This window comes from Fonsecaea pedrosoi, assembly GCF_000835455.1.
Source record: "Fonsecaea pedrosoi CBS 271.37 unplaced genomic scaffold supercont1.5, whole genome shotgun sequence".
NCBI classification, from domain to species: Eukaryota; Fungi; Ascomycota; class Eurotiomycetes; order Chaetothyriales; family Herpotrichiellaceae; genus Fonsecaea; species Fonsecaea pedrosoi.
This window is the reverse complement of record NW_013550611.1, coordinates 1,779,537-1,791,101: the sequence shown is the minus strand read 5'-3', so window position 1 is coordinate 1,791,101 and position 11,565 is coordinate 1,779,537. Positions and strand designations below refer to the sequence as shown.

At 53.1% G+C, this 11,565-nt stretch overlaps 6 protein-coding genes across 6 annotated transcripts; 1 reads left to right on the top strand and 5 right to left on the bottom strand.

Moving 5' to 3' along the window:
* Positions 1 to 17: 17 nt before the first annotated feature.
* Positions 18 to 788, top strand: Z517_08122 (uncharacterized protein; the record flags this gene model as incomplete). The annotated part of the gene is made up of 2 exons (XM_013426641.1): positions 18 to 390; positions 520 to 788. The coding sequence occupies 2 exons, from the start codon at positions 18 to 20 to the stop codon at positions 786 to 788; spliced, it is 642 nt and encodes a 213-aa protein (XP_013282095.1).
* Positions 789 to 1,243: 455 nt separating this feature from the next.
* On the bottom strand, positions 1,244 to 1,799 carry Z517_08121 (uncharacterized protein; the record flags this gene model as incomplete). The annotated part of the gene is made up of 2 exons (XM_013426640.1): positions 1,244 to 1,440; positions 1,565 to 1,799. 2 exons carry the CDS (start codon positions 1,797 to 1,799, stop codon positions 1,244 to 1,246), a joined length of 432 nt encoding a protein of 143 aa, XP_013282094.1.
* A 1,765-nt stretch (positions 1,800 to 3,564) lies between these two features.
* Z517_08120 (uncharacterized protein) lies at positions 3,565 to 4,257 on the bottom strand (the record flags this gene model as incomplete). Its single annotated transcript, XM_013426639.1, has 1 exon — positions 3,565 to 4,257. One exon carries the CDS (start codon positions 4,255 to 4,257, stop codon positions 3,565 to 3,567), a length of 693 nt encoding a protein of 230 aa, XP_013282093.1.
* A 197-nt stretch (positions 4,258 to 4,454) lies between these two features.
* On the bottom strand, positions 4,455 to 5,930 carry Z517_08119 (uncharacterized protein; the record flags this gene model as incomplete). The annotated part of the gene is made up of 1 exon (XM_013426638.1): positions 4,455 to 5,930. The coding sequence occupies one exon, from the start codon at positions 5,928 to 5,930 to the stop codon at positions 4,455 to 4,457; it is 1,476 nt and encodes a 491-aa protein (XP_013282092.1).
* A 431-nt stretch (positions 5,931 to 6,361) lies between these two features.
* On the bottom strand, positions 6,362 to 8,614 carry Z517_08118 (uncharacterized protein; the record flags this gene model as incomplete). The annotated part of the gene is made up of 1 exon (XM_013426637.1): positions 6,362 to 8,614. The coding sequence occupies one exon, from the start codon at positions 8,612 to 8,614 to the stop codon at positions 6,362 to 6,364; it is 2,253 nt and encodes a 750-aa protein (XP_013282091.1).
* A 1,719-nt stretch (positions 8,615 to 10,333) lies between these two features.
* Positions 10,334 to 11,398, bottom strand: Z517_08117 (uncharacterized protein; the record flags this gene model as incomplete). Its single annotated transcript, XM_013426636.1, has 1 exon — positions 10,334 to 11,398. One exon carries the CDS (start codon positions 11,396 to 11,398, stop codon positions 10,334 to 10,336), a length of 1,065 nt encoding a protein of 354 aa, XP_013282090.1.
* Between the last annotated feature and the right edge of the window lie 167 nt (positions 11,399 to 11,565).

Genomic DNA, 11,565 nt, shown 5'->3' with positions numbered 1-11,565 from the left:
AAAGAAAGAGGAAAAACATGCCACGGGCCCAAGACCTAGCGACGGCGCTCCTGTCCACGACGGAAAAGTCCATAATCCCGCTGACGGCGGAGCAAGTGTCGCAGGGCTCGAAGCTGTTCGGGGCGGCGGTGCTGGACCGGGCGACGCTTGCGCCCGTAGTCGCGGCGACCAACAACGAGCGCGAGTCGCCGCTGCTGCACGGCGAGATCAACTGCATCCAGCAATTCTTCAAACTGCCGCGCGAGGGGCGGCCCGAGACAAAGAACTGCGTCTTCTTCGCGACGCACGAGCCGTGCTCGCTGTGCCTGAGCGGCATCACCTGGTCGGGCTTCAACGAGTTTTACTACATGTTTACCTACGAGGACAGTCGGGATTTGTTTGCCATTCCATGTGAGTTTGGAAACCCTACACCAGGTTACAGCAAATACCTTCATTCCCCATTCCTTTATCGCAAAATGGAGCCTGGCTAGAGCTATAGACAACTGAACACACGACTCAATTGTTGACTTTGTCTGTCAGACGACATCGACATCCTCAAATCCGTCTACCAGGTCCCCTCGCCCGGCGACACCGAGGAGACCCTGGCGGCCAAGCCACTCTACAACCGCAAGAACAAGTTCTTCACGGCGCAGTCGCTCGCCGAGCTGATCGAGTCGGTCGAGGACGTTGAGGCGCGGACGAAGCTGCAGGGCGAACTCGAACGGGTCAAGAAGATGTACGACCGGCTCAGCGCGACGTACCAGGAGGGCAAGAAGAGCGGGGCGACGACGAACAGTTTTTTCCAGTAAATGCTGAGCTCATACTTGGGAGAGGTAATTGATTACGATGTAGAAACGAACACTAATGTATGTACTGCCTGAGGAACTGGGACCACTTGGAACGCGAATCTGGTTGGGTCGGGCAGAGATCTCAATACTAGTATTTTCATGTACAGACAGACAGGCCGGACATAGGAGATAGTTCAATCTGGGTAGAATAGAGCCAGTATGAATCATCCATTCACTACGAGTACTAGTACCCTCCCGCTAAGTGTGGTTGTCCCACACTTCCCCTATCAATATCGTATGTACATACCCCATATCCGAGGAGCGTTACCTTTTCCCCTCCCATATCCTCTCCCGCCGATAGACTCCAGACTCAACCCCTGCGCGGGCCCGGGCAAATTCGAGTCCCAAACATCCTCTCCCATTGTCCTTGGCCCAGTCCCAGTCCTGGCAGGCCCGATTGGAGGCCTCGGTGACCGTCAATTCGCCGCCGCACCACTCTCCTCCTCCGGGCGAGGGCTGTAGATGACACATTCGACGTTGTGGCCGCCGGGACTGATGACAAAAGCGGCGTAGTAGTTGTGCGGGTGGTATTCAGGCCGTACGCCTGGTGCCCCGTTGTCTGTCCCGCCGGCCTTGAGAGCCGCGGCGTGGAATGCGTCGACCTGGGCGCGATCTAGAGAGACGCATAGCATTCATTCCCTGTCAGCCTCGAACGAAGCAGATCTTGTAAAGGTAGTATTGCTAACTAAAAGAGCTCTCGCTGCCAGGGATAAATGTTGGATGGGTGCGGTTCATACCTTTCGCTTCCAGAGCCAAATGATTCCTCAAGACCTTCGCATCATCAGGAATGGGCTGACGGTCCTCGAGGCCAGAAACCCACAGCCAGGGTCGTGTGTCGCCCAAGCCGACGACACCGGGAACGGGGCGCATGAACTCCTTCAGGCCCATGTGTCCAAATGCCCCAATGAGGAAGGCCACCTCGGCGTCGACCTTGCTGAATGCGACGGGGTAGGACAGGTGGTGGCACGACATTTTGACTAGGAGAGAGAGAGAGATGACTCTACTAGTAACCTGGGGGAATGAAGATGGAAGCTGGCCTTCGAAAGCCTTTGGAAAGAGACGATGGATGGATGGTATCCACCTGTATGTAGCAGAAGGTGAGAGGTCAAGTTATCACTCAGTAACTACTAGTAGGTAGCACTTAGTGCTTGGTAGCTGTAGTTGCACTGTGAATATTGAATCGAGAAAACAAGCCTGGGGGAGACACTTTCAAGGCAATGCCCTTCTAAATACTACAAAGCATATAGTATTATTTAATGGCCTTCTCCATCATTGCCAATGCCTGGCTGGCTGACCTTTGACCATATCTCTCTCAAGGATTACCAACGAAAACTTGGACTCCCGCACGTGTAACCGCGTTGATTTCGCGCACCTCCCACGCGTTCTTTCCCTGCTCGGGTCTAGTCAGACGCCGCGCCAGGCAACAGCGGCTTGGCGGCTCGGTCTGCCCGCCTGCTCACAACTGCTGCCTGAGGGTGCCTGATTGTTGATGCAGGATGCCGTCACTGTTCCCTTTTACTCGGGAGGATCATATCATTATTGCCCCGCTGGAGGGAAAGGATTCGGGTACTATTCGTACTAGTAGTGAGTGAGTGAGAGAGTAGTGTACTAAGTACTCCTCGGTTCTCAAGTCGAACAGTCCAAAAACCGTTACTAAATTACCTTCCTACCTCTACTACTGGTAGCACTTACTAGTACTGGTCGTTGTTTGATGCTGTATAGATACGCTGCTCTGATGTTACATCAAGGTTTTACGGACGCATGAATGCATCTGATGTGCATCAGATGCAGCACATCTAAACCACATCAAAACCGCATCGGGAGTAGCATGAGTGCATCAGAGCAGTGCTAGTAAGTACTTATTGAACTCGTCCATTTGGACCAGGTCCATCGAGATCTGAGTGCTATTTGGTTCCTAAGAGCGTTGTTCGTTTGTTTGATACTGCCACTTAGTACTATCTGAGATCAATCTTGCCCATGAAGCTATCGTCGATATCAAGCAAGTACTGAGTGGGAAACGGGAGATCAAAAAGGGGGAGAGGAGAAGGATACACCTCACTTTCTACTACCCACCTCATGTAGCTCTGGGATGACGATTGAGTTAGTACTAGCTGACGAAAAAGTAGAGCTTCAATAGAAGTCCCAAAATGTAGGTCCCACAGCGAAAGAGTACGAATTAGGAAGGGGCTACCCACTGGGGTCTGTTGGTTGCACTCTCGTCGTACCGTCCTTTTTTTTGGACAATGCTACATTACCCGATTCGGCGAATTCGGTGCCGCGTTTCGAGTCGCCCTCTCGATTTCATTTCAACTTGAATTGAACGCTTTGCAACCAACCATGCAACCAACGACTCGACAACTACTAACTGTCAGGGGCAATGTGTGACAGTGTTAGTCGCAGTAATAAGTACCAATGGTTTATTTGACCTACTACAACGCGGTTGACTTCAGAGTGCTGTCCAGGAATGGAAGTCGCAGAGTATCAACCAATTACTTACTAGGTACTAATACTTGTATCCAAATGCATCATCAGTCTTACCGAGGCAGGGTCGCATGTATCGTTATTCATTGATTTTATAGATGTCAGGCCTGGCACTACTCCTGAATGAGTGAGTTCCAAGTACCGGTGCTCGTTACAGCTATCATTCTCTGAAGATGTCGCCACCTTCAGCTTTCAAGGCACAATAGCAAAATGCAAGAGATCCCATCCCAGTAAACCCAGTACAATCGAAAAATGACTATTCAGCATTGAACTCGGTCGACAACGTCGCAGTGACCTCGACGAGCTGGGGCTCAAAATCGATGCCCACGCCGACCTCGAAAGTCGCCGAGCTCGTGGCCCTCCTCGCAGTCTGCATCACCCGCTTCATGGGCCACGACTGCTCCACATCCTGGATCTTGACGCAAACCACTTTTTCTCTGCCGATGGTGCGTCCGTACGCCTGCGCCCGCGTTATGGCATGCTGCAAGGCCATCAGGCGAGCTTGCTCGTCGAGTTCGGCTTTCCTCTCGTCCAGCAGTTGCCAGTCGATGCCTCGGAGCTCGACGTGCGGCATGGCGGCGAGGCGGGCGACCATCTGTCCCAGGCTGGGAAGGTCGCGGAAGTGGATAGCGATTTCGGAGTGGGCGCTGTAGAGCTTCCTCTTGAGGCGGGCACCGTTGTTGTTGAATTCGTCCGCCGCAGAGATGGCGAGCGAGGCGATCGAGTAGAAGCTCACAGGGGCATCTGGCCTTATCTCTCCCGTCTCGAGTCGCGGGCACAGCAGGTCCAGCTCACTTTGGATGTCGTTCACAGCGGACACCACGTTTCTTGAGACTTCATTCTTTTCTGAACCAGAGTCGGCAGCGGCTAGGTTGAGCACCGCTCGCTGGGCGGTTGTCGTGATAGTGGCGTGGCCTTGAATATGGATCAGTGTTGGAGGGATTGCCATGGCTCAAAAAGATTGGAGAGAGAGTTATGGGTACGGAGACCAGGTCTATCTCAGATGGGAGGAGCTGGACGTTTTTATAGACACAAAGCGTGGTCTGCTGCCTGCCTGATATTGCCTGATCCTAGCTGAAACCGCTCCTTCCAAAGCATCTGGCCACTTCGCTAACCATTTTCGGTATAGCTCCATATGTCCCCCGCTTATAGTGAGGGTCGAGAGCCCGCCATATACTCACGAGCAATATTCTTTTTGGACATCAGTCTGTGTTTGGTGATCCAATACGGAGCCGGCAACCCTGTCTGACTCATATCGTTTACGTCTCCTCTCACCAGAGACGCCACCGCTGCAGAACAACCAAGAATGCGCGGCATGCCATGGCCGGTGAAGCCTGCGCTCACAAAGATGCCGGGTTTTCCAGGTATTTCTCCGACCCAGGGCATGAGGTCGGAGGAGTAGCCCATGACGCCTGTCCAGATGTCCGTGATCCGTGCTCCGGAGTCTTCCCAGCCATGAAACATTCGCTGCATGTAGCCAGTAAAGTATTTCTCAGCACCGGGTATCAACTGCGAATCATCGATGTTGTTGCGCCAATACGAGTCATTCAGGAGGACGGCCTGTTTGGCACCTCCAACGACTATGCTACCGTCTGTCCTGCTGATCAGATAATCGTACTCCTGGGGTCCGTATCTGATGCTGTACGTGTTGTTTAGGTGAGGAGCCATCTTTCCGTGCTCCGGCACGGCAATTCTGCAAGCGACTCCTCTAGCAGGAGTGATTTTATCGTCAAAGTCCGGCAGCAACGCCGACAGATACGCATTCGTGGCCAGAGTGACTTTGTGCGCTCTGATCTCTCCTCGAGGAGTGGTCAGCACCCACCGTCCATCACTGTCGGGTGAGTCGGAGATCGTGGTAACGGGAGTATTTGCTTGAATATTTGCTCCCCACTCTAAGCACCGACGGAGGAGATGACAGACAAGTTTATAAGGCCAGACCGATCCCGCTGTAAAAGTGAAGGCAGCCAGCGCCCCCTTGACTCCTGAAACCTGTTCCGCCTTCTCAGGATCCTCGATGAAGTGGAGGTCATCTGAGAAACGGTATCCTCTGGCTTTCATGTCCTTGTACGCCGCGATCGTGGGCTCGGCAACTCGACGGTCGACAAACACGTCGATGGCACGCGTGAGTTGAAAATCACAGTCAATCTGCTCTTTCTCGACCAATCTCTTGACATCCATGACTTGCTGCGTCTCAAATCTCGTCAGCTCCTCCGCAACTTGCGGCCCGTACACCCTTTCGTAGAGGGCCGCGTTGAAATAGACGTCCGGTTTGAGATGTCCGCCATTGCGTCCTGTAGCTCCCGAGCACACGTCTCGAGCCTCAAGTATCAGGACCGAGGGTCTCTTGCCGTTGTCCTTTTCGAGAATGTGGTAGGCACATGCTGCTCCGACGTACCCTGAACCGATCACCACGATATCCGCCTCTTGCGGGAGGTTCTCAGTGGTGCGTTGTTTTGACAGATTGGACGGATTCGAGAGCCAATACGGTGTCATAGGGTTTGACTGGGGTAGAGGCATGTTGCTGGTGTTCTCAAACACAGATTGCGTCGAGCAAACCATATGTTTGTTCAGCTTCAATGAAGTTTCGTTATTGACAATGTCGAAGAAGTGGTATGGAAGCATTGCCGCAAGCGGCGGGAATGTCCGTGCCTAGCGGAAGCCATCGTATGAGCTGATAAGGTCAAGATCGTGGCGGGCAAGATCAACGTCCTTTATGCCACCAGAAATGAGTGATGGGTTTCGCCCAGTGAACATGTAAATTCATGGCGAAATGGGTCCCAGTTTACGACATGGAACGAGAGGTGTCACGTGGCTGCGTCTAAGACACCTGGGCGCAGGGACGTCAGACCCAGCGTACGGGATATATAATACGCAAAACATGCTGTATATATACAGAGTACGTGCTTAACAGCCCATCGCCACCGTCTGAGACTGACGCCCAAGAGAAACAATGACCAATGAGTCAAGTCAGCCAGGGCCATTATTCCCTTGTGCCTCCCTCGCCTTGACAGTCGGTGAACTTTCGCTTCAAGGTAAGAATGCGCCATGCTCAATCATGATTGTTGGCTACTCGTGTCGCTCTTGTCCTTCTTTCCCTTCATCAGGCTCGAGCTCCGACCACGAGACTCGTGTCCCAGCGTCATGGCTCTAAATCTATTAGTGCCACTCATCGGACTGTCGACTGACACTCCACTTCCTTCGAGTTTCCCTATTCGGGCTGTCAGGGTGGTGTTCTCTCTTTGCAGTTCGCCAATCTGGCGGATGAGTATGTCCTGCTCCTTCTTCAGGAGTTCTAGCTCTGCTCTCGCCTCGTCCCGCTCTCTTGTTAAACGTGACTTTTCGTCCTTGTCAGCCTGCTTGCGCTTCTTCTCCTCCAGTTTCTTCGCCTCTCGCTTTCTCTTCTGTTCCAGCTTGGCGACTTCTTTCTGGTACCTTTCTTCGTGTTTCTTGAGTTCACGCTGATGTCTCTCCTCCACCTTCTTCAAAGCATGCTGTTCCTTTTCGGTGTCCTTGTAGGCTTGGCTCGAGAGCTTTTCACGTTGCTTTGTGAACTTGGCATCCACCGCAGCCTTGCGTTCCGAGAGTTTGGCCATTTCCTTGTCATGCTGCTGCAGAAGTTGGCTTTCGGTTTGCTCGGAGAGGGATTTGGAAGAAACCGAGGGAGTTTCCTCGTACGTCAGGTGCGAGTCGGCAGAGGCGAATGAAGTGGTTGAGATGGTGGAAGTGTCATCATCGTCGCCATCGAGATCGTCCCCTTGTTGTATATCTTGCTTGGTCATCTCTTGATGGCCATCGACCCCGTTGCCAATTTGAGGGAAATGTTCGCGAACTGCCTGCGGAGTGTACGAACTGATCGCCTCCGTTACGGTATCCAACAGACTGGAAGGTGACGCCGGGGTATCCGGCGGAGATTCAATTGCACCACGATCATTGATCACGGCATTGGCAGCGGAGGCTTTGGGTGTACCGGGCGGTGATTGTCCAATGGTTTGAAGACTCTCTTCGTGTTCCTTGATCCCGGCAAGAGTCCCATTCGCTTCCCAGCTGGCAAAACTTTCACGCCGCTGGCCAGGAGGTCTTTGCGCGGGCCTATCACTATCGTCCTCATCGTCCTCTCTTTGACACGCCCAATCCAAGAATTTCAGGGCGTCTGCGCAGATACTTGCAGGTGTGCCCCTCTCGACCATGAATCGCGGAACACTGCCCCCGGGATCGCTTCGAGTAACCATGATCCATTCGACAGGGTTCTCTTCGGGGTCAAAAGGTTCAGCAGGATCAGGGGTCTTTATAGGGCTGCTAGGGGCATCAACTGTCACACTTCGTTTCCTGCTTCCGGGAGACATCTCCCTGAGCCCTGAGCCGTGAGTGTCTACTCTCAAATGCCTATTGTCATCGTGGCGATGCTGGTCAGTATCCATTGCGCGCTTCTCGGCGTTGTTTTTGAGAACATCTTTCTCAAGTGACGGGGAAGGTGCCCGATGGTGGCTCAGGTGACCCAAATCTGTTGATGACATGGTAGATTTGAGCTTCCTAGGGACTTCGCGAATGAACTCTACCGATTCGTACTGGCCACGGATGAAGCCACTTAGAGGCTGCGTTTCGGGGTGGTCGCATGGTTTAGAAATGATCATGTAGTGCCGCGGGGCTAGATCAGGCGCTTTATGAGAGTCCCCATGGTGTTTGATAGCCTTCGATGATGTAACCAGAAGAGTGACAAAATCACGGGGAGTGGTAGGTCCTGGGAATTGAGCACTGAGGCGATAGACCTCGATCTTTCCACGATTGGGCACCGTGATCTCCTCGACCTTGGTTTCTGCGCCAATCCCTCTGACATTCCCTTCGCCGGGTTTTCCTTGGACAGCGAGCGAAGTAGGAAACTCCCGCTCGAACCCGCGCTTGAAGCGATTGAAGCCCAGACCTTCATGCACACTCCTTCGAGCAAACCACGAGCCTTTCCCGTCCTTGCTGGCCAATTTGTAAACAGCTATGCCCAATGGGTTTTCTTTTGCCGCAAGCTTTATCGGCTTCCCCCACTCATGTTGTAAGGCTGCATATTCTGGGGCCGGAGGCGGGCTCCGCGCAGACGAGGTGAACATTTCAGAGGCATTGTTGGCGGTGATCGAGCCCGTGGTATGTGAACGGTGTCGGTGAGTGGGGTCAGGTTCAGGGATAGGTATAGACTCGACTATCGTCTGGGTTCGGGAGAAGAGGTCGGATAGGAAGGACTCCAGCTCTTCATGCGTTTGCGGGATATCCGCGAACTTGCAGGGAGCGAGAGCCTTGAGGGAATCGTGGAGGCTCGCCATCGTGAAGAAGATCTCTCGAAGTGGTCGTGCGTCCAGGGAGCTCGATCTGCTGGCGAGTGAAGGAGCTGTATAGACAAGGCACGGTTTATGTGGTGGACATTGCAGTCGGTGAGGGGGCACCCTCGATATGCCGTCACTGCGATTGAGAGCGGGAGGACACTAGGAGCCAGTCCTTACCGAAGAGGACGGCAAGCTGAAGGACCCAACCTCTGATTCGACATTTGAGAAGTCAATGCACAGAGGTACAAGCCGAGGACAGCAGTTTGAAGGAAATGGGGACACAGCTGATATCAGAAGGTGTTGATGATGACTGAGCAACGTGCGGTCGAGTTCCCCCCGGTTCATGGTAGTAGCCACCCGTCATTGAGGGCCAAAGGTCACGATGACGATGCACACTTTTGACAAGGGATTACCTGGAACAGTGCTAGTGGAGGGGCAGACGATCGGCCTTCAATTGGGCTGGATCCGGCAGATGAGGGTCTTCTAGGCCTTGAGGCCCAGCTGGTTAATCGTCAGAGGCGCTTTTAGGCGAGCCCGGGGCGCGGCTGCTTGGCCCACTAGCCCAAGTGCCCGGTAGTCTGGCCCGTCACCACCGTAGGCCACTCAAGTCACAAGGCATAATGTACGTCCTAACCCGGTACTTATCGCGTCGAAATCCGATCTCCTCACAACCACGATAGGGCACGCAAGCTGAGATCTGTACTGACACCAGGGTAATTGTCAGTCCATGATACTGTGACAAGACTGGCCCACGAGAGGAGGGGATCAGGGTATGCGCAGGTGAAGAGGCAGAGAAGATGTTCATATTTTTAGATTATCTTTATGTATTGAGACACAAGCCTCAAGCTCCAGCATCCGATTCCTCTCCATCCAGTGGAGTAAAGCTTCCCCGACACCAGGTCGAGGATATAGGAGATGACCCTATAAACCACACGCCATCGTATCTGAGGCCCCCGAAGACCTTGCTGTGGTCGCCCATTCAAATCACAGACTTGTAATGAGTAAGTTGGCACACGCCACAGACGTGGAACCGAAACACAACCGCAACCACATCCTCGGAACCTTCCAGATAGATATCGCGCAGTAAGGCAGCGGTCGTCACATGCCAGACACGACGCCAACCACCCTGCCGCTGTTCCTACTCCTTTCAGTGCCAGCCAGTGCATCATGGATGTAGTAGGAACGGGTGTTCGAAGGTATGCAGTGTAGAAGACTCGCTTCAGTCATTGCAGCACCTCAAGTGCCACCACGGCATTGCCAAAAGAGATTCCAGCGTGTATCCCAAACCTTGCATACCTGCCGCGAGGCATTCCGATCTTGCGAAAATGCGGGACTGTATCCGACCCCGGGATATCTCTTATCTTCCATCCAGCCAGGCCTGCCGCTGATGTATAGTCCTAAACCCACAAACTAATACTCGACATAGGAGATTAGTAGGAAAAACAAAATCACAACGCTTGCTGTAAGATCAACCCTGTCCCGATATTATTCCGTGTCCCGTGTAGTCCAGTGTCAAATGCAGAGTGGTATCCTTGTGTCGCTAAAAGTTCAATCAAAAACTCCTTAACTCAAATGCTCAAGATCTTTGTTCACGCGGACTCATGCCGCACCTTTTCAGTCAACCGTTGATGTTTTCGAAGAGCATAGCTGGTGGACGGCCATCAGCGTTGCAGGATATTGTGCAGGCGGAACGGAGTGAAGGTTCTGTTCCGAGATCGATCACATGGCAGTGGCATATGGCATCGTGTATTCTTGGTACCGATCCCACCCGAACGTGCTCAAACCCGCAGAGGTACTGCAGGGCTGTGGAGTGAGCATGCTGGGGAGAGGAAGCGGCGCAAACGATGTTGTTGTTGTCGGAGCGCTGTAAGCGGGTGCGCTATAGTATTGAGTCGTGTTGAATGCCGCTGTGGAGTAAGGTTGGCTGAAGGAAGGCGTCGGCGATGGAAGTTGTATCTCATTCACGCCCACATTTGACCAGATGTTGTGGTGTGAGTCGCAAGATGAGACGGGACTGGGGCTTGATGGGACAATCTTCCATGCCTCAACGGGAGCAGGTTGTATGGCGTGCAGATGTTGTGATGGCCACCATTGTTCCGTGCCGGTCGAGCTTGGGAGCAGAGGAGTTGGGCGAATGACATCGATAATTCTCGGAGGTGGAGGCAAAAGAGGTACAAAGAGGCCCATGATGGCGGTGCGCACTTCGTCGCTTCGGCCACAAAGCAGCTCACCAGCACCGTCTTCCTCCATGCCTTCCAGTGCGAGGGCGCTCGTCCGGTAGACAAACTTGTTGGCGGCCTGCACGAACTCCTCCTGCAATTTCTTGAGCTGCTGTTCCTTCTCCGACCACTCCCATGTGTTGGCGTTGGTGTCGACGGAGAAGACTTCCTTGTGATACTCGACCAGCGAATCAATCGTGTCGGTCGTCAACTTGAAGGCGACCTCGTTCTGCGAGACCATGTCGACATGGACGACGTAAGCCTCAACGTGGATAAGTTGGTAGTTGAATAGAGCCTCCACCAGAGGGTTTGAATCCTTCTTCAACTCTGACTCGGGCGCCTTGGGCACCATTAATGAGCACAGTGACCAGATGGCATTAGGTGAGGACAGAGTCTCGGTCAGACACCGCGTATGTTGGGGCACACTGTTGAGAGGTCGCTTGATCTTGTTGATGCGCTTGAGCGTGGCCGTCAACCAGGGTTCGACCTTTGTGTTGAGCACCACATTGCAGGTGGATCGCGGCGCAAAGGCGGCTGCTGAGGCGGGTAGTAATATCGTCGGCATTATGAGTTAGGGATGGGTTTTTCTTTTCTTCCAAGTGACCAAAATCGGTTCTTCGTTTTGGGAGATGCAGGATTTCTTTTGATTGTTCTCACAGAGACATTCGACACTGACGGGAAGGAGAAGGGCTGACCAGGCAGAAGCGACGAGATATATAATAGACGACGAAA